Source organism: Capsicum annuum, chromosome 5, assembly GCF_002878395.1.
Source record: "Capsicum annuum cultivar UCD-10X-F1 chromosome 5, UCD10Xv1.1, whole genome shotgun sequence".
NCBI classification, from domain to species: Eukaryota; Viridiplantae; Streptophyta; class Magnoliopsida; order Solanales; family Solanaceae; genus Capsicum; species Capsicum annuum.
In genome coordinates, this window is record NC_061115.1 from 9,467,034 (window position 1) to 9,488,454 (window position 21,421).

The 21,421-nt window shown below is 36.5% G+C and overlaps 2 protein-coding genes across 3 annotated transcripts; one reads left to right on the forward strand and one right to left on the reverse strand.

Moving 5' to 3' along the window:
- Nucleotides 1-8,399: 8,399 nt before the first annotated feature.
- LOC107871609 lies at nt 8,400-9,002 on the forward strand. The gene has a single exon (XM_016718535.1). It carries the CDS (start codon nt 8,400-8,402, stop codon nt 9,000-9,002), a length of 603 nt encoding a protein of 200 aa, XP_016574021.1.
- Nucleotides 9,003-13,803: 4,801 nt separating this feature from the next.
- On the reverse strand, nt 13,804-18,584 carry LOC107870309. 2 transcript variants are annotated; one of them, XM_016716800.2, is made up of 4 exons: nt 17,508-18,584; nt 17,133-17,393; nt 14,950-15,135; nt 13,804-14,057 (listed from the first exon to the last, which is right to left on the reverse strand). In XM_016716800.2, exons 2-4 carry the CDS (start codon nt 17,252-17,254, stop codon nt 13,964-13,966), a joined length of 402 nt encoding a protein of 133 aa, XP_016572286.1. In that variant the 5' UTR covers nt 17,255-17,393; nt 17,508-18,584; the 3' UTR covers nt 13,804-13,963. The 2 variants fall into 2 exon arrangements, with proteins under 2 accessions (XP_016572286.1, XP_016572285.1); XM_016716799.2 differs by having other exon boundaries at nt 17,133-17,339; nt 17,440-18,584.
- Between the last annotated feature and the right edge of the window lie 2,837 nt (nt 18,585-21,421).

The following is a 21,421-nucleotide window of genomic DNA, read 5'->3' on the forward strand; positions in this document are numbered from 1 at the left end:
GCCCACACCGCTTGCACTAACAGTTCTAATATATCTATCACACATATTACAACGACACACCAAGATATAGAACACAAGTATACATTATGTCATATATAAATAGAATAATAGAGAACATGTAGATATAAAATCATCAAATACAATTAAATGAAGATAAGACAAATACATAGATGACAAGTCAATAAGGCAATACAACACAACATAAACACAATAAAGTAAGTGCAACGTATGTGATGATGATGATGATGCACGAGGTCGTCGCACAACCACCGAGGTCGTCGCACAATCCTCGTATACACCTACGGAGCTAAAACTTCTTGACGTAGGACTCATGGGGGGTTCGTCAACCCATATACAATCCACATATCTCATATCTCCTTTCCGACACATCCCTTGGAAAGGGTTTTATAAGGTGTTACCATATCTTTTAAAAAGGTATTGCAGTATTTCCAGATGCTACCACGGTGGTACCAATGTTTCATGAATGAGTATGATATGAAGATGTAATGTTCACAACCAATCACAAAGACTATTTACACAACCAACCACATGATATATTTCCACAATCAACCACAATGATACATCTCCACAACCACACGAGCCAATCTTCACTCATTATTTTTGTTTCATCCATGAATTTCCACATGTCCCATATGCCAATAAAGTATGAATATAATCATAATACACCAATGGTACCACATTAAACATTTCAACAACACAATACAATTATTCACATGTATTCAAGGCTATCAATATCAGATAGGACCCCACACGGTCACACATATCATATAATAACTCAATTTCGATAATTACACCATATATAGGCCCCCACACGGGTACAACACATAAATTACCATTTTCATGATTAGTTTCCACCCTTAACATGCATTTTGTATTATCATTTACTACCCAACCCAGTCTGAAAGAGTAAGCCATAACCTACCTCGAAAGCCAAAACCGATCCGCTACACTTGAACCCGCGACCTTACTTTTCACGAACAATCCTGAACTCTACTAAAAATATCAACTATGAAACCTACGCATCAAAACAAAATCAACGACACCCATATTGACTAATTTTGATTCGGGGTCAAAACGGACCTCTGAAAATGAGTTTCCAAAAAAGAAGGGCAAAATCGAAACTTTACTTCAAAAACATGTTCCCCATATTTTTAGGGACCTACAACTGAAAATCCAAGTTAAATCGAGTAAAAAACGGAATTCAAATCGAAGAAAAACCATTTTTGAGCTTCACCGGATAAAATCTTTGAAATTCGGGTTAAAATCAAGAATCGGAGTTGTTTTAAGGGTTAAATTGTTGAAAAACTAGTAATTATGAGATAAAAATATTATTCAAGTGAAAAGAGTGAAATTTTGGTTTGAAATCATGCCCTAAAATTTTTGGGGTTTTGAGAAATTTATCAAGAAATTATTAAGAAAATGGATAAATTCTTACCTTAAATCCGTAATAAAACCAAAAAATAGATGTTAATCTATCTTCTCAAGCTCTCACAAACTTCACTTTTAAGCTCTCAAACTATTTAGGGTTTAACTCTCAATAGGCAAGATGAAAAATGAGCAAAATGACCTAAAAACTATTTATAAGTGCAGAAAATCTGCACTAAAATGAACCAAAAAGCTGCAGTTTTTTTTTGTTAAAATCCACTCCGGACTTCGATAGGGTGTCCGAAATTCGTTCGGAGTCCGATACATGGAAACGAACTATGCAAACACACTAAATTCAACGTTCTGGACGCGATGGCGATATCAAATTTTCAAAAAATTATCATTTTCACAAAGTTGACCCCCGAAATTATAATTTTTTAAATCGAGGTTCGAAATGAGATTTAAAAGCCATAAAATCATACCAAACATGCTAAAATCCTAAAATCAACATTCTGGATGTACTAACAAAGTTGTATTTTCCATCCGAGGTTGTTTCGATCAAATGTGGGTCCACACCCATATTTTCAATTTTCCAACTTTCCAAACAATAGGTCAAAATGAGCTCGAGTGCACCGGGACTCGAGCCAAAGGTCTACCTAGCCTAAAATCGATATTCTGGAGCTTCTGGTGCAGTCCGTTTGGCCATCCGTCGTACAGATCAAAGGATATCTATATAAATCCAAACTAAGGCTCTCAAAGCCATTAAAAACCACAATATTGCATAAATGATACCAAAATGCATCGAAAATCATGTCAATCACTTTCACACCTCAAAAATATCATATTGCAACTACGAAAAGGGGTAAAATAGTCAAATCACATAAAATTATAAACTTCACCTATTTCATCAAATTTTTAGGCCGTTACATCATCCACCACTAAAAATCTAATTCATTCTCGAACTAAGGCAAAGAAATACCTAAATCAATGAAAAGCTGGGGATAGGAACTACGCATATCAGACTCAACCTCCCAAGTAGCTTCGTCTATAGGTCGATGTCGCCACAGGACCTTAACCACAGGGATCACTCTAGAGTGCAACCGCCTAACATCCCTAGCCAAAATGGAAACCAGTTCCTCAACAAAGGACAACCACTCATCTAACCGAACCGAATCTCAATGAATGACATGAGGCTCATCAGGAGTAAAACAATGAAGCATAGAAACATGAAAAACTGAATAAACAACTGATAGATCAGGGGGAAAAGACAACTCATAAACCACATCACCAACAGTCCGAAGAATCTCAAATAGACCAATATACCTGGGGCTAAGCTTACCCCTCTTCCCAAACCTCATCACACCCTTCATGGGTGGAACTCGAAGGAAAATACGATCACCAACACCAAATCTCAAGGCACGAAGTCTACAATCACTGTAACACTTCTGCCTACTCTGAGTCGCTCTAAGTCTATCCTGAATGATCCGAACGCTATCCAAAGACTTACAAAGCAAGTCCGTACCTCGAGGTCTCACGTCTAAAACATCGAACCAACCTACTGGAGAGCGACAATGCCTACCATACAACGCCTCAAAAGGATCCATATCAATACTGGAATGGTAGCTATTATTATATGCAAACTCTGCTAAAGCCAAATGTTGCTCTCACTGGCCACCAAAATCCATCACGCATGCGCGAAGCATATCCTCTAAAACTTGTATAGTCCGCTCTGACTAGCCATCAGTCTAAGAGTGAAATACTATACTAAGATCCACTCGAGTACCCAACTCATCCTGAAAATTTATCCAAAAGTGAGATGTGAACATAAGACCTCGATCTGAAATAATGGACACCGGCACACCATGCATACGCATAATCTCACAAATGTAGATACGGGCCAACCTCTCAGCATTCAATTAGACCTGAGCTAGAATAAAATGAGCTGACTTGATCAATTGATCCACGATGTCCCAAACACTGCAGAACCATAAGATGTATGAGGTAAACCAATCACAAAGTCTATAGTGATACATTCCCACTTCCACTCAGGAATGGGTAACCTCTGAAGTAAACCACCAGGTCTCATAAGCTCGACCTTCACCTGCTGACAACATAGGCAACGAGCCACAAAATCTGCTATATCTCGCCTCATACCATCCCACTAGTAGTGCTATCTCAAATCACGATATATCTTAGTCACACCTGGATGGATGGAATATCTGAAACAATGGGCCTCCTTCAAGATCAACCTAATCCAGTCACCCACTTTTGGCACACAAACTCAACCTTTAATTCGCAAAACTCCATCCGAATGAAGTGAGGCTTCCTTAGCCTCTCCACCCAATACCTTGTCTCGAATCGAACTCAATCCAACATCATTAAGCTGATGAGCTCGGATCTGCTCCATCAAAGAAGATTTAGCATCCACAAATGCCAAAATATGCCCCGATATCGAAATATCAAGTCTAACCATTTGGTTAGATAAAGACTAAACCTCTAAGGCCAAAGGCCTCTCCCGTGTCAAAAGATACGCCAAGCTACCTATGCTAGTCGACTTTCAGCTTAAGGCATCCGCAACAACATTAGCCTTGCCCGGATGGTAGAGAATAGTCAAGTCATAATCCTTAAGCAACTCAAGCCAATGGCGCTGCTTCATATTAAGATCTCACTGAGTAAAGAAGTACTGAAGGCTACGATGATCTGAAAAGATCTCACAACGGACTCCATACAAGTAGTGCCTCCACAATTTTAAAGCAAACACAACTGCGCACAACTCTAAATCATGGGTAGGATAATTCCTCTCATGAGGTTTCAATTGACGAGATGCATAAGCAATTACCTTGCCCTCCTGCATTAATACAACACCTAACCCAACACCTGAAATATCACAAAAGACAGTAAAGCCTACGCCCTCCTTAGGCAAAGCTAATGTAGGAGCTGAAGTCAACAAATCCTTGAGCTTCAGAAAGCTCGCCTCACAAGCATCGGACCACTGAAAAGAAATCTTCTTCTGGGTCAACTTATTCAATGGAGCTGCAATGGATGAAAAATCCTCAACAAAACATCGATAATACCCGGCTAAGCCAAAAATACTCCAAATCTCAGTAGGTGAAGTAGGTCTATCCCAGTCACGAACCGCTGCAACCTTGGCTGGATCAACTATAATACTTTCCTTAGTCACTACATGACCCAAGAAAGAAACATATTCCAACCAAAACTCGCACTTAGAGAACTTAGCATACAACTTCTCATCCCTCAATCTATGAAGCACAACTCACAAATAGTCCTCATGCTCAACCTCACCCTTGGAATAAACCAAGATATCATCTATAAATACAATAACAAAGGAGTCAAGATACGATTAAAACACTTGGTTCATCAACTCCATAAATGTGGAAGGGGCATTGGTCAACCCGAAGGACATGACCAAGAACTCATAATGACCATATCAAGTCCGAAAAATAGTTTTCGAAGTATCCGAAGCTCTAATCCTCAACTGGTGATAACCAAACCTCAAATCAATCTTCGAAAACACCACAACACCCTGGAGCTGATCAAATAAATCATCAATGCGAGGAAGAAGATGTTTATTCTTAACCATCACCTTATTCAACTGTTAATAATCAATACACATCCGCATAGACCCATCCTTTTTCTTCACAAACAAGACAGGTGCACCCTAAGGTGAAATACTAGGTCGGATAAATCCCTTATCCAACAACTCCTGCAACTGATCCTTTAGTGCCTTCAACTTTGCTGAGGCTATCCTGTAAGGAGGGATAGAAATGGGCTTGGTGCTCGGCTCAACATCAATGGCGAAATCAATATCTCGATCTGGAGGCATACCAAGAAAGTCCGTAGGGAACACGTACATAAACGCACGGACAATACTACGAACAAAATCTAAAGAAGGAGGCGAAACAACACTGGTGTCACGAATATGGGCCAAGTAAGACAAACATTCCCTCTCAACCAATTTACGAGCCTGAACATAAGATATAATCCTTTTAGGACCCGAATGAAGTGAACCCTTCCAAGCTATCCTTGGCACACCCGGCAAAGCTAAAGTCACGATCTTTGTAAAATAATCTAAGACAACATGATAAGGAGACTACCAATCCATACCTAAAATAACATCAAAATTGATCATATCTAACACAACCAAGTCTATCAAAGTCTCACGCCCGGCAAAAGTCACAACACAAGATCGATGAGCCTGATCCACCACTAAAGAATCACCTACTGAGGTAGATACACGAATAGGCATGGTAAGAGGCTAACTAATATAATCAAAACCTGAAGCAAAATATACAGACATATAGGAGAAAGTTGACCCAGGATCAAATAATACAGATGCAGGTCTAAAACAAATGGGGACAATACTTGTAATCACAACATCAGAAGCCTCTGCCTAAGTTTGGCTGGTATAACATAACACTGACCACAACTATCAGTTTCCTGGGTAGCCCCACGACCACCAACTGCCTGAGTGGCCCCATGGCCACCCCCACGAGCTTTACTACCTCTGTCCATCGCACATCTGGTAGCACCCCTACCCCTCACAGATAAAATAAGAGTAGCTCGAATCACTCGATGGGGACAGTTCCTGGCCACACGGCCAATCTCATCACATACATAATAATATCTACGACTAGTCTCAATAGAAAAAGGTACAACTGGGCCCAAACGGCCACCCTGAACTGCTGAACTAGAAGGTCCACCACCTGAACTCTATAATGCCGCCTGCACTAGCCTACCATGGTATCCACGAGAATCTCTAAAATTTCTGCCTCGAGAGGTCTGACTCCTGAATTCACCAAAATATCATGCCTTCTTAGCGCCTACATGAGATGCACTAAGAATACCCTCTGTCATCATAGCATGATCCATAATACTTTAAAATGAAGCCCCAAACACAACCATCTGAGACGTATCCAACTGAAGGGAGACATTCAAACGCTTCACAACTTCCAAATCTTCTCAGACTCGATAGAAATGCTATCATAGGAATATCTGTATAGGGAATGGAAGCGTGCCTCATACTTAGTAACTGTCATAGAGCCTTGCTCTAAATGATCAAACTCGTCCTGCATACGGTCTCTCAAACTGAAAGGCACAAATCTCTCTAGAAAAGCCTCCGTGAATTGATCCCAAGTCATCTCGAGAGATTCACAGGGTCTACTACTGACAAGCGAACTCTATCAATCTCTCTCTGCATCTCTCAATTGATAAGAGGTATAAGCAACTCCATGAGACTCGAGTGAACCCAAATTGTGCAACTTCTCTGGGCGATCAATCAAAAACTCATAGGCATCCTTCCTCACTGCGCTACCAAATATGGAAAGACCCAATTGAGTAAACCTCTTGAACCTCTTCTGATCCTTAAAAGACATCACTGCACTAGTTATAAGATGGGGCATAGTAAATTTAGCAAACTGTGATCCCATCTGGGGACATAACATGGATGACGATTGGGCTTCTGATCTCAAAATCTCATAGTCAAATATCAGCACTGAGGGTAGAATAAAAATCGGGGTCTGAGGAGTACCCAAACCAGAAGCAGGTGCGACAGAAGGATCCACACTCTGAACTAGAGGAACACCCGGCATAACCAAAGGAGAACCGTCTAGAAGGGTTAGCAGACGCACCAACAATCCCTCCAACACTGGGGCAAATGAACTCTGAAGAACTGGAGTAGGGACCACCCCTCCAACCTACTCAACACGAGGTTCAGGAGAGAGTCCCCTAGCACTCCTCCTAGACGAGACTGCACTACGGGACCGTCCCCTTCCTCGAGCCCATCCATGACTCGAGGCTCGTCCTCTGGGTGAAGGTTCTACATCACTACTCTCGTGGGACCTAGTCAACACCATCTGCGCAGAAAGAGTGAAACATAACTTAAAACACAAGATATGGAAGAACTTCGCACGGTAAGGAATAAAAATAAGGAAAGTTTCCTAAAGACATCCTACAGCCTCTTGAAGATAGACACGGATGTCTACGTACCAATCTGCAAGACTCTATTAGACATCTCATTCTTACACCATTGAAACCAATGAAACCTGGCTGCTTTGATTCTAATTTTTTACGACCCAAAAGTGAGGGTCATGATGGCACTTGTCGCGGCATACCTTGACAAGTAAGCCTATCACCCAAACTGATAAGAAAAGAGGAAAAGACAAAAAAATATCCCAAGGTAAGTCTTCTAGAACGAAGTCGAACCATATAAGTAATTACAACAATCCGAAAAGAACTTATTCAAACTACCAATCATGCCCAAAATCAGGTGTCAATAGTGTAAGAACTACTAATGCAATCCAAGAGTCAAATACGTCAAAAAATAACCACAAAAGGAATAATATCTGTCTCCGAATACTATATAAGTATTATCACAATGGTCGAGTATTGATATTCTGGAGACATGATTATTTTCAGCTAAAGTGGATTTCGGGAGATGCTCAAAGTATTACTTGTGAAGTGGAGGATAAAATTGCTCAAGATAGGTTTTACTTAACAATTGTGTATGGGTTTAATATCAAGGAAGAAAGAAGAGAGTTATGGACTCAATTGGAGGGTATGAGTAATCGAATCATATCACCTTGGATACTGCTAGGGGACTTCAATTCTGTGCTTTATGCTGAGGACAGGATTAGTGGAAATCCAGTGCAATTAAATGAGGTGATGGATTTTCAAAATTGCATTGATGAATGTGAACTATTGAAACTACCGTATGGAGAAATTAGATATACATGGAATGACAAACATGGTGAAAATAGAGTATTCTCAAAAATTGATTGGGCTTTTATAAATAAGGCTTGGCTGGATAATATGCCGGTGATAATAGCAACTTTCCTAGATGAAGGGATTAGTGATCATTGTCTACTGAAAATTTCTAAAGATGCGAATATTAACAAGGTGAAGAAGGCATTTAAATATTGCAATGTATGGGCTAACATCCTTAGTTCTTGCAGGTTGTGCAATAGGGATGGCAGGCTCAAATAGAGAGATGTAAAATGCTGCAATTGATGAAGAGACTTAAGTTGTTGAAGAAGAAACTGAAAAATTTGAACAAGGAACACTTTAGGAAAATCTTGATTGAGGTTGAAAAGGACAGAGTGGCCTTAGACAATATACAAAAATTGCTGCACAACAATCCTACGGACATGAGTTTACAGGCTCAAGAGAAACTGCAGAGTCAGAAGTTTAGGCGAATATCGTATCTAGTTGAAATATTTTTACAACAAAGAAGTAAGGTTGCTTGGATTAGATTGGGTGATGATAATACGAGGTACTTTTACTCTATGATCAAACATAAAAGACTACAACATGCCATCACTTACATTAAAGACAAAGTTAGAGTGGTGCAGACGAAAAGAGTGGCTATAACACAAGTTCTTGTCGAGTATTATGAAGAAATGCTGGGAACTAGAGAGAGGAATAGAGTGAAATCATGTGGTAGCATCTTACAGAATGGTTATTACCTTACAATAGATCAACAATTAGAGTTGGTTCAGCCGTATTGTGCAGAGGATGTGCAGAAAGTTTTATTCAAAATGAATGTGAATAAAAGTCGTGGACCATATGGGTTTGGGATTGGATTCTTTAGAGCAGCATAGAGCATTATAGGAGAAGATTTAACACAAAATGTTTTACAATTTTTAGAAAATGGTAAATTGCTAAAATAGGTGAACTCCACCCTCATTTCTTTGATACCAAAAATATAAATACCAGAATATGCAAGCCAGTTTAGGCCAATCTCTTGCTGTAATATCACTTACAAGTGTATCTCAAAGATGTTATGTATGTGATTAAAAAGAATATTGTCAAGTCTGATAACAGAAAATCAAGCAGCTTCTGTTGAAGGGAGGTCACTGATTCATAATATACTTATGTGCCATGATCTGCTCAGGCACTACAATAGGAAAACTTCACCTAGATGCCTTATGAAAATTGATCTTAGAAAGGCATACGATATGATTAGCTAGGAGTTTATTGAAGAAGCTTTAAGAGGATTTGGTTTTCCTGAATCTTTTACCAAATTGGTTATGACATGTGTTACTACTACAAGGTTTTCTGTGAAGGTTAATGGAGAGGGGCATGGTTTTTTTGAAGGAAAAAGAGGCCTTAGACAAGGTGACCCTATGTCTCCCCTCTTATTTTTGATTGTGATGGAGTATTTGTCTAGAGTACTTAATAAAATGAGCACGCTACCTGATTTCCAAATTCACCCCATATGCAAAGTATCAAGGCTCACACATTTGATTTTTGCGGATGACCTTATGATCTTTTGTAAAGGCAATTTGAGATTTGTTACTAGAGTAATGGTGGCTCTGAATCACTTTAGTAGTGTGACTGGTTTAGTTGCAAACCTTGACAAATCTGTTATCTTTATAGTTGGTACGGATGTAACTGTCCAGCAAAGTATTTTGTTAGCAACAGGTTTCACGATGGGTGAGTTGCCTATTAAATATTGGGGCTTCCACTTACATCAAAGAAGTGGACTAGGATGGATTGTCAACAATTGGCGGATAAAATAACAAATAGGATCAAGGTTTCTTATGCCAAACAGCTATCATATGCAGGTAGATTGCAAGTTATAATGTCAGTCTTATTTTCTATATACAACTATTGGAGTGCTATATTCATATTACCGGAGTATACTGAAAAAGGTAGATAGATTATGCAAATATTTCTTGTGGGGAGAAACTGAAGAGAAGAAAAAGATAGCACTGGTAGCGTGGACTAAGATTTGTGTCCCGAACAGATATGGTGGGTTGAACCTCAAAAGCTGTAGTGATTGGAACATAGCTGTAGTTGGAAAATTGCTCTGGCAATTAGCAAGGAAGGCAGACTTATTGTGGGTTAAATGGATCAATGGTATATATATGAAGGATGGAGAAACCATTTGGGATCATGCACCTCCTGGTGACTGCAGCTGGTATTGAAAAAAACTAAATTCTTTGAAGGATCAGATGGTGCATTGGTATCGAGGGAATAGGTACATCATGACAACAACTGGTATTTACTCAGTATCATCGAGTTATAATGCTCTACTGGGAAATCGACAAAGGGTATAGGTTGCTTACTTAATGTGGAGTTCACTCATGCTACCTAAACAACGCGTAATAGCCTGGCTATCCTATCAAGAAAAACTACTTACAAAAATGAGACTCAGAAAGCTGGATATTTCGATGGATGACACCAAATGTTGTTTATGTGATGATGACAAGAAAGAGACACATTTGAATTTATTTGATACTTGTGAATGGATAACACAACTGAGGAATAAGTTGAGTCAATGGTTGGGGATTACAATTATATGTGGCAGTGCTACAACTACTCTTAAATGGATCAAAACAAGGAGATGGAGTCAATTCAAAAAGGAAATTGTAGCTGCTGTTTGGGGAGCATCACTTTACTATACATGGCATGCTAGAAATAGCAGAATATTTCAACAACAAAATGTGCAGGTGGACATTAAGCTGGTACACATACAAAAGGAAATGAGGGAGAGATTATACATGTTGCAACACACCAGAAGAGCTGGGAGATGTCAGGCTTTGATCGGGAAACTTTGTAGTTAAATGTTGTTTATTTTGGTTATTTTTGAGGTCTAGATGTGTGGATTACATGAAAGTGATTACACTCTGGAGGCTCTTTGATTGTAATTGATTGATGCTGCAATTATAATATTCACAGATAGTTAAAAAAAAAAAGATTAGAGATGATGCTAGAGTAAATTAAATCTGTTTCTCTAACAATTCAGATTTAGCTGAGGTTAGTTGTAGTGGAAAGAAAATAGTATTCTTTTTTTTTTTTTTTTTTTGATAAAAACTAATTAGATTAATCAAAGTAAAATAATTTCTAAAGATACGAAGGGTAGTTTTTGCGATCTACCGCACATGCAAGTGCATGTGATTGTATCAAGTGATACAGAAACTTTTTCGAGATGGATATCTTCGTGTAATTCAATTTTACTTATATTTAGACAAGTGTTGTGGTAATCAAGTAAAATGATGTTGTATTGCTCTATATATCGCAAAAGTGAGTAAATAAAATAATGATAATTTAAAAAGTGTTGTAGTCAATATTAAAGAGGTATTTCATGGCCACGGCTTTAATCGCAATCATATATAGAATTTAAATTATCTCAACAAACTTTTTTTTTAAATGTTGATTCTGGAGTTAAGTTAATGATTTGGGATAGTACATTCTCTAATCGTCTATTTAAATTAGTTTCACAACTACATTATTGTATGGAGATGTGAGATTTTAATTCAAGTGCATTAGCGTTATCATCTCGTTTATAACCAGATAAAAAAAAATTAGGTATGTTGTTATCCTAGCTGCAAATCATCTACAACGTCAAGCCAGAGATGATCTTACCCCTAATGTTCTTCATCCTATTCTTACATTTCCCTTGATCAGTTCACACGAGAATTACAAATTTATTCTAATGTTGGCCAGACACTAAAATAGTAAGCATAAGAATACAAATCAATGAAAAACAAGATCCGTCGATTCAAAACAATAATAAACAATCATGTTCTAGTTGCAATCCCAAAACAATGATATTTAGCCACTCGTTATCACAAACAAACTCCTCGAATAGAATTTATTCGTACAAGAACCGAAATAGATAAAAGAGTGAAGAAATAACCCTCGCACAAGCTTCTCTCGTATTGTTCTGCTCCCAAAATACGTATGTACCCCTAGAAAATATGTTAAATGTCCTATTTATAATATAGTAGATGTTGTAGCCGAAATTGTCAGTGAGTCGTGGCACACTTTGAACCCACCAACCATGGGGAGTGAGAGTGACAGTATTTCCAATCTACAAGAAGCCTAATGATGTTTGTTAGCCGATGGACACTATTTAAAAATTTATGAGAATATAAATGACATTATTCTAAAACTAAGCTAAAACATGAGTAAAGCACGACACTTAAATGTATAAATACACCCAAGATCAATAGTTTAACATATGTATGCATCCATTACCATTATTAATGACACTTTTCTTAAGTACTTGAATTAAAGGGCATAATTAAGAACAAATAAAGCAAATAAAGAATGATTTAAGAAAGATGTCTAATTTTTCTATTTCTAGAGATTTGATCAATTCCAAATTAATTGCAAAAGCAAATAAATTCCCACATCCCTTTGGTTCCAATGACACACATTTCATTTGTAGGAACGTTAACGATACATTAAAACTTAATCGAAATGTAATATTTACATATTTCTTCGTGTTCGGCTACATTTTTCTCAAAAAAGTGTATGTCACACCAATAACGTTACGACGCATGTCATTAATTAAAAATGCATATGTCTATACTGTATTGAATTGAAATGATCTTGTGCTGAAATATTATTTTTAGCTTAGTCTATAATTGAAATGAATTGACTAAAAATAAGCTTGAATAAATATTTATAGTATGAATGCTGTAAAAATTAAATACGTCAAGGGAATCTCTATACAAATATCTATTAAGCCAAGAAAAAAATAGAAGAGAAAATTTCCCTAGTAGGAGTAATATTCTTTTTTTCAATTTGATCATGGGGTAGAAACAATCTCTCTACTTCACTTGATCATGGGGTAGAAACAGTCTCTCTACTTCACTTGAGATAGTGGTATGAACTACACTCTACCCTTCTTAGACCGTATTAGGTGAAAATACATTGAGTATGTTATTATTATTGACCATGTGGTAGAAAACCAAAGAAGAGAAATAAATAGAGGATCTTAATATAAAGAAAGAAAGAAAAAGAGAAATAGTAAATAATTAGGGATAATACTCACAAAAATACCTAAACTTTGACTGAATTTTCAGTTGAGCATATTGAACTTTGCGGGGGTCCTATTACCCCAGACTTTTTAAAGTGAATTTAATTCCCACCGAAACTCTATACCCAGTTTCGATCGCTGACAGTCTAATACACGCGCCAATCTCGTTTTTACACGTGTATTGACGCGTTTAATACACCCGCCAACCTCATATTTACACGTGTATTGACGCGTTTAATACACTCGCCAACCTCATATTTACACATGTCCAAGTTGGCAGTTATATGCCCTTAAAATACGAAAAAAAAATCTAGAGAGATAATGAACCCTCGCAAAGTTCAGTATGCTCAACTGAAAATTCAATCAAAGTTAAGATATTTTTGTGAGTATTATCCCAAATAATTATCCCAAATAATTATTCATACTTAATTAAAGTTCTTCAATTCAAATACACATAAAATTGTCTTTGTTAGAAAGAAATTTATCCTAAAATATGACTTTTAAAGGGAATTTAAATAATAATAATCAGGTTATAGAACAAATACAAACAGAAATATCAAGTGGAAAAACAAATAAATATTGTAATAAAATAACCATACAAAGATTTGTCGAATAATATTGGACCCTCTTCATCATCATCCTCACTTTCTAGGTTTTATATTCAAACAAGAGGTGCAAGCCCGTGTCAACACAGGTTCAACGCAAAGAATATTTTGAATATTTAAAAATTAAATAAAATTAAAATTTGATAAGAAGCAAAATTTTAAAAAATAGTTACATGCATTTTATTTACATAATAATAAAATATGTTGATGCACCATGCTCCCAATTAGCTGAGGTGTGAGTTTCCACTGTTGTAATTTTTTTACCATAAAATTGATACCTGTTACATAAGATATAAGGTAGAGAAGGTGAAAAACTTATATTCACCAAAAAATATAACATTAGAAAATGGGTTAAATCACAGTGACTTGAAATAATACGTACATACATAAAACATACGTACAATTACTTCAATAATAATGTCAAAAGTATCACAGTGGTGTGGTGGTTCAGCATCTCACCCCCTAAGCAAGAGATTGGGGGTTCGATTCCCACCTCTGGTGAATGAAAAACACTTTGTGCTTGGCCAGTTCCCTACCGCTTAGTGCGCTGACCGTAAAAACAGAGGATTACTCTCACGGCTATCGGCTGTAGGGATAATTGGGAAATAAAAAAAAAAAAGAAGTCAAAAGTATCAATTAAAAGGCTGAGAAGGCTAGCTAGATAGGCCACTACTGCGGCTAAGCCAAAACAAAAGAAGTTTTGGTGAGAGTATATTATTGGATGTCATATCAAAAACCCTCACTTCTAATACCATTTTAAAGAAGGCACAAATAACCAAATTCTCCTGAAGAGATTTTGATAGGTGCAAAAATACATGTGCATAAAAATCAATATATTATCAATGTTGACACAATATGAAACAGATTGTAAGCGAAGTGCTTCACAGCGCAAAATGAAGCCTATATTAGTTGGTTGGGGCAATATTCTGCTTCCTCCTCGTATATTAAGGGCAATCACAAATTTGCTTATATCCAACCTTCACACATGATAGTTGAATTTTTACATAGCAATTGATCTTTTCTGTTCTGGCAATGGCCAAGTTTACGGTAATTCATAACTGGACAACTACAAAGTAATTCATTAATCTAGAGATTTTAACAAGTAAATTTCCTTGAATCATAGAAAGACACTTTTTCTTTTTTGGAATTATGCAAGGAGCAAATGAGTACCTGATAGCCACTTCACCCTGTTCTTTGTGTTTCCTTTCAACCTTGCTTTTTTTGAGTTGCCTGTTGAGATCTCTGTCAACCTGAGCCTGTACAATTTGCTTGTTGATTTCACCTTTCGGCAAGTCTTTCACAGTCACTGTAGTTATCAGCTTCCTTCTGTATTTCCAATGCAAAAGTAGTGAACTCCTGAAGAAGCCGTTGGAGGGTGTCAAATAAGTGCACAAATTTTTTCAGGCCTCAAAGTATCGCATATATATCAAATGAACAGATGTGTTGATCAAATAATTATAATGGAATAAGTATCACCATAATAAGCTAACGCCAACATAAAATAAATATTCCAAGCAAATCACTGCATATCACTTCATTTAGATCAAATTTGAGCAACATCAAACGAAATTTGAAGCCAATTATGAAAATTAGAGCTAATTTTGGGAGTTGAGAATATTATTACTGAAGTTTATGTTTCAATCAATTTTTTGGAACAAATGCATAGGTTAAAAGTTTTTTATGTTTCAATTAATATTGAAACAAATGCATTTTGAGTTACAAAGAAAATGAATGTGAAATTACAATTGAAACAAATGCATCTTGAGTTACAAATGCATTAACAATTGTAAATTCATTTACGTTTTAGGTTCTTGAAACTCGAAAGAAAGACAATTTTTGCTCATGAACCTATTAACTATTGCTTAATTAATATTTTTCACTTTCATGAAAATTTTACCCCATAAATAGCGGTTCTTTTGTTTGGAAAACACAAGCACTCAAAACTACTTTCCCCTTGAAAAACACTTGAGAGACATTTATCAAATAATGGTGAAATCACCAATTCAAGAATAGAAGAGCAACATTCTTGAATGCTACTTGTTTTGTGGCTTAGTTGAATCCCGAAGATAGAATTGTCACTAGTTCTTCCGTTTGCTCGTGGGAGAGACTCCAACTATCTTCAAGAAGCGTATTATTGTGCCTCTAAGCCAAGCAAATTTTATTTTAAATTTCTTGTACAATTATCATTATTGTTCTAACAGAATAGGTTACCTGTTGGAACAGCATAAATTAAACAACTAAATTTATGCTCTTTTGACAGGTAACAAATCTAAAGAACAAAGTTCAAACATTTAGCAAAATGAATTATTATCAAGGAGAACAACATCCTAAAATCTGAAAGGAGAGTATCATTTACTAAATAGACAACCAAGCATGGGAGTATGACCAGTTTATCACTCTAGAGAAGTGCTCAATTCAAGTAACAAAAATGAGCCTAGGTACTTGGTCAATCATAAGTAGGAGTACAGCTGAGCAGTTTTAGTAAAAACAGCTTGAATGATCAAAATGATAAACTACCATAAAATAATTTGAACCTGAACACTGCTATGCCATACCAAGACCAGTTCAACATGCAATTTATTTCCAAACATGTTTTACTGTGTCAACTAAAGTAATATTAGAAAAATGATCCGATACGAAGCAGAGAGCATATAGGAAAACTGATTAAAGTACCCTCCATCCCTGTCAATAAAAATTGACAAAACAAAAACAAAAGGTTGTTACTCCACATATGCATACTGAAAATAGGAAAAAAATAAATTCATTTCTTATCTTTTTGGTGAAATTGTTGGTTCTGATCGTTGTGAGGTAAGGGCAGAAAAATAACAACCAAGACAGCAAGCTTACAAGCACAGTAGTTTTCTTACAAAAAAGATTGGGCTAATAAAAGATGGTGGGATTATTGAGAACCCTATTTCATCAAACCAGATATAGAACTAAAGCATGAGCAGTTTAATTTCTGATAATGTACTCAGTAGAAAGTAGCATTATGCCAAAAGGATTTTCGTGGAGAACTATTATTTCAAAAGTTATATATCCAATGAATCAAGACAATGAAATCACAAACTCCGTTGTTGGCTCTCGAATTTTGATGTTGAAGCTACTGACACATTCAAAGGAATAAACAATTATAAACCCGAACTAAAACTCAATAATTGTAGACGGAGAATTTAAGGTCGGCCCTATATAACAAAAAATAAAGGAACGAAATCAGCAGTTTATATAAGGAAAAAAGTGATGAAAATATATATTCATGTTTGAAATTTATTGACAAACAACAATCATATCGGAATCATGACCACAATCATGGTGGTTCTGTGTAATATATTAAAACAAGCACAAAACATCATCACCTAGAATCCCTTAACCCATGATGTAATGTGATCAAGCTCGATATTGAGTAATTAGAGGCGGATCTATGAAGGATAAAGCTCAATGTATAAACTTCAACCGAAACTCTTTGGGTGTGTGCCATGCCATGTATAAACTTCAACCGAAACTCTTTTGGTGTGTGCGCGCACGCATGCGCTACTGCGAAGTCCCAACTTTCACTTCAAACACTATAAAAAAAATGTAACACAACCCACATCTCCAAGGAATCAGATCAGAGAAACCTGTAAATTGATAATAGGAGGAAAGAGAACAAACTGAAACAATTACCTTGTAAAAATTGCCGAAATCCAAGAATTTGACTGGTTACACCAAACCTCTTTAAACAAAACAATTACCTTTATGAAGCAAATCTGAAACTTCAGAGCACGTCAAATGACACCCAATATCCTTTTTTGAGAAAGGTACCCTTGAATGACACCCAAAATCTATATTTAGACACCCGATTTAGAACTTTAAGATCGAGCCTGAGGCGAAAACAAAGCTTCTGAGATATACCATGAGTTAGAATCGAACTATATATTTTAGAGATAAAAGCAAACTATACATTTTAGAGACAAAAGCAGGCAAAAATTAAATCAACAGACAAAGCTTGAAAGTACACGTAAGGCAAAATAATGAAGGCCTTTTTCAGTAATTAATTCGCCTAGTTCGGATGGAGAACACAATTCTGGTGGAGAGCAATCCCGTCAATCGTGCAGTCTATATGTCCATGAATCCGCAGCCTCCCCAAAATCCCAGTTCTTGGTTGGAAATGGGGCTAGCGGGACATGCACTGACCTTCAATCTTCACATCAACGGGAAACAAATCCTTGTCATGATATAGCATCCGGCAGACCTGGCGCCCTACTACCTCTTCCTGATTTGCTGGTGGCATTTGTGCGTGGAGGGGAGCAGTCTGTGGGGCTGGGGTACATGCATGGAGCTGACTACCGTGGACAGCATGGCAGTATGCTGCTGAATCCATGGAGTCGCCCCTTGTTGTGGTTGGGGGTAGAGCGGGAACTCCACATGAGTGTTCATCGGCGGTGGGATTGGAGGTGGTTCCATTGTCCAGTGGTGCTGCATGAAGGCGTCCAGTCCAAGTCTCATTCCTTGCATCACAATTTGCGTCAAGTTTGCCGGATGTTGTATCATGACAAAGATTTGTTCCTGTTAATATGAAGAATGAAGGTCAGTGCATGTCCCGCTAGCCTCATTTCCAATCAAGAACTGGGAGCTTGAGGAGGCTGCGGATTTATGAATATATAAACTGCACGATTGATGAAATTGAAGTGGTGAAAGGCCATTATATAAAGAAGAGGTGGAATTTATTACTTTGTCATTAATTGTAGAAGAAGAGGGTAACTTAGTAGTGGATGGAGAAGTGGTTTTGTCCTCCACAGTATTTAAATTTAATAAGTTGACAGTCTGAGAAGAAGATATGAGTGAGTTAAACTCTGGAGAGCAATATTATCATGATCCGGAGTATTAATTGCAGGGATATTAGTGGAAGAAAGATTGTGAATGGGCGCCACGTGTGGCAAAGGAGGAGAGATTTCAGAGAGTCTATTTGTGGGTTCTAGAAGAGCCGACTTTTCATTTACTAAAATATCAAATGGGTTGTCAACATATACTTCAAATTAAATTATTTTCATATAAAAATAATTATAAAATTTAAATTTTATTTTTTAGTCATTTTAATTTATTGACTTGTTCTATGCCATTTTTATGCATTTTCTATACAGTTTTTTATATATATTTTATACATATAAATATTCTATACGAAAATTATATAATTTTGATACACAATTTATACAATAACTGTATATTTTTTTACACATTTTATACAATAATTATATAATTTTCATACATTGTTTATATTTTTTTTATATATATTTTATACATATACATATTTAAGAGAACTATATAATTTCTATACATATATCTTATATAGATACATATTTTATTTAACAATTATATCATTTTTATATAATTTAATTATTATTTGTAAATAATAAAAAAATAGAATATTTGATCAGTTAAAATATTTATAACAAAAAAAAAAATTAAAATATTTTTAAAAGGGCTGAATTGCCCAAGTTGAATACTGTATCAGTATTGTATATAGACTGTATCACTATTGTATATGGACTACGTTGGCCAAAATGACCCAAATTAGGAAATGACTATAAATTGAAAATATTATATACGACTGACCACTTTTTGAAAAGTTTTCAAACTTGGGTTATTTGTTTTAAAAAGTGCTATAGAGTGTAGACACCTAATTTTGTCACTTCCAAGTCCAATTTTATTCATTTTTAGCTCACATTACCACGCACCCTCACCCGTGTGATAATCCCTCCACAAAATAACAAAACAATAACCTCTAACTAATTTTATATTATCCTAAAAACCTATCCAATCAAAATAAACTACCTCACTACCCCACCTCCCCCCAGGCAGCCCACCCCCCAAATGACCTCCCTCCTCACATTTCTTGTCCACAAAGAAAAAAGGGATAAACATACACCTAGGTGGGACCCATCCCAATGGACATCAATACAAATTGAACACACCCTTATATAAGGAGATGGACAACAACAATAAAGGGGGAAAGGATCCAAAAAAAAGGACCTGACTTTTCCTTTTGGATTTGATAACATATACCATATACATACGCCATTTTAGGGAGGATTTTTCCTTTTTCTTCTTCACCAGTGATGCCCATCCTCATCAACACACACACATTGATACACTACGATTCACACACACACACACATAGAGATCGGAGGCAAGGGAAAAGAGAAGACAACAACATATATACACGCACAGAAACTCTATTCTGGTTATTCTCTTCTACACCCTTACGATTCACACACGCACAGATTCCATCGAGAACCCATTGATTTCGGATGGTCCTGAATAGAAAATAGTCCATCTATATTGAATCTTCGTCGTTCGTTCAACATCAGGTTTCCATTTCATCAAATTATTTAGGTCTGATTTTGGGTTTTGAGATTGGTGTTCATCTTTGGGATCTCGATTTGGGAGGTTTGTTATCTCTATTTTAAGTGGTTGATTCAGAGGTCTATATTGAGTTTGTGTTCTTGAATTAAAATTTGTTTTAATCGAAATTGGCGATATCGAGTTGGATTTTTGTCATTGTTGAGGCACAAGTTGAGGTTCTCAAAAGTGGATTTTATTATAATATTCTTCAAAAAGTTCTGAATCAGGTCCATTTCTAACTTCTACTATCTTATTTCTTTGTTTATGTTATCCGATATTATGGATGGAATGCTTCAGTTGATAATATGATCTTGATTGTGTAGTTGAGCAAGTTTGATTATTTTGGGTGATTCTATGTTGAAGTTGGTTAATTAATCGGGAATGATTTGTTGTTTGAGCATGTTCGAATCTTTGCTATGGGTTAGTTGATGTTGGATTTGGATGTGAAAAATTGAATTGATAATCGAAGAATTAGTCAATTATTTGAGGATGGAATTGATAAATTGATAAAAAAAAGTTGAATTTTAGATTAAATTTGGTTTATTGTTGTTTTGTTTAATTCGTAATGAGCATGAATATTGTTTTGAACATGATAGAATTATGATATGTTGAAATGGATAGGCGAATGTAGGTTCGGGTAGGCAAACTTTAGGAATAAGTTTCCTTGTTGAATGTTTGAATGTGGAATTTGAGTTGAATGGTTTGGTTTTAGTTCTTGCATTTGGAAATGTATTCATTTAATCGGGGAATGCCCCGCGATCACTTGTATTTATTCGCCGGCGAATGCCCCGAAGTATTTTGTATTTGGAGGACGTCCGTGATGAAGACCCGAGGCATCGGGTAGCATGGGATCGTAGTATAAAATTAGTATAGGGTAGAATAGGATTTACATTTTTGCATTCTTTTTCTATTTTGGACTGTATAATTGGACTGAACACTAAATTTTGGATTATTTTGTTTGGTTTTGCTAGATTGATTGTTGTGCGTGTTTTATGTGGTTTATACATTCGTGGTGTTAAATTAGCCGATATGCTCCACCAAGCGACCGTGGTCGAGCCACGGGATCGAGGGGTGCCTAACGTCTTCCCCTCGGTCAACAGAATTCCTTAGCCGAAATCTCTGTTTGCGGATCTGTTTTAGAGTCAAAACCGTTTTGAAAAGGATTTTCCAAAGGTGACTTGACACACCGGATTATGTCAAGTGGCGACTCTGAGTTTTGAATATAAAATGTCCTTTTCGAAACAAATTTTCATCTTTCATCACT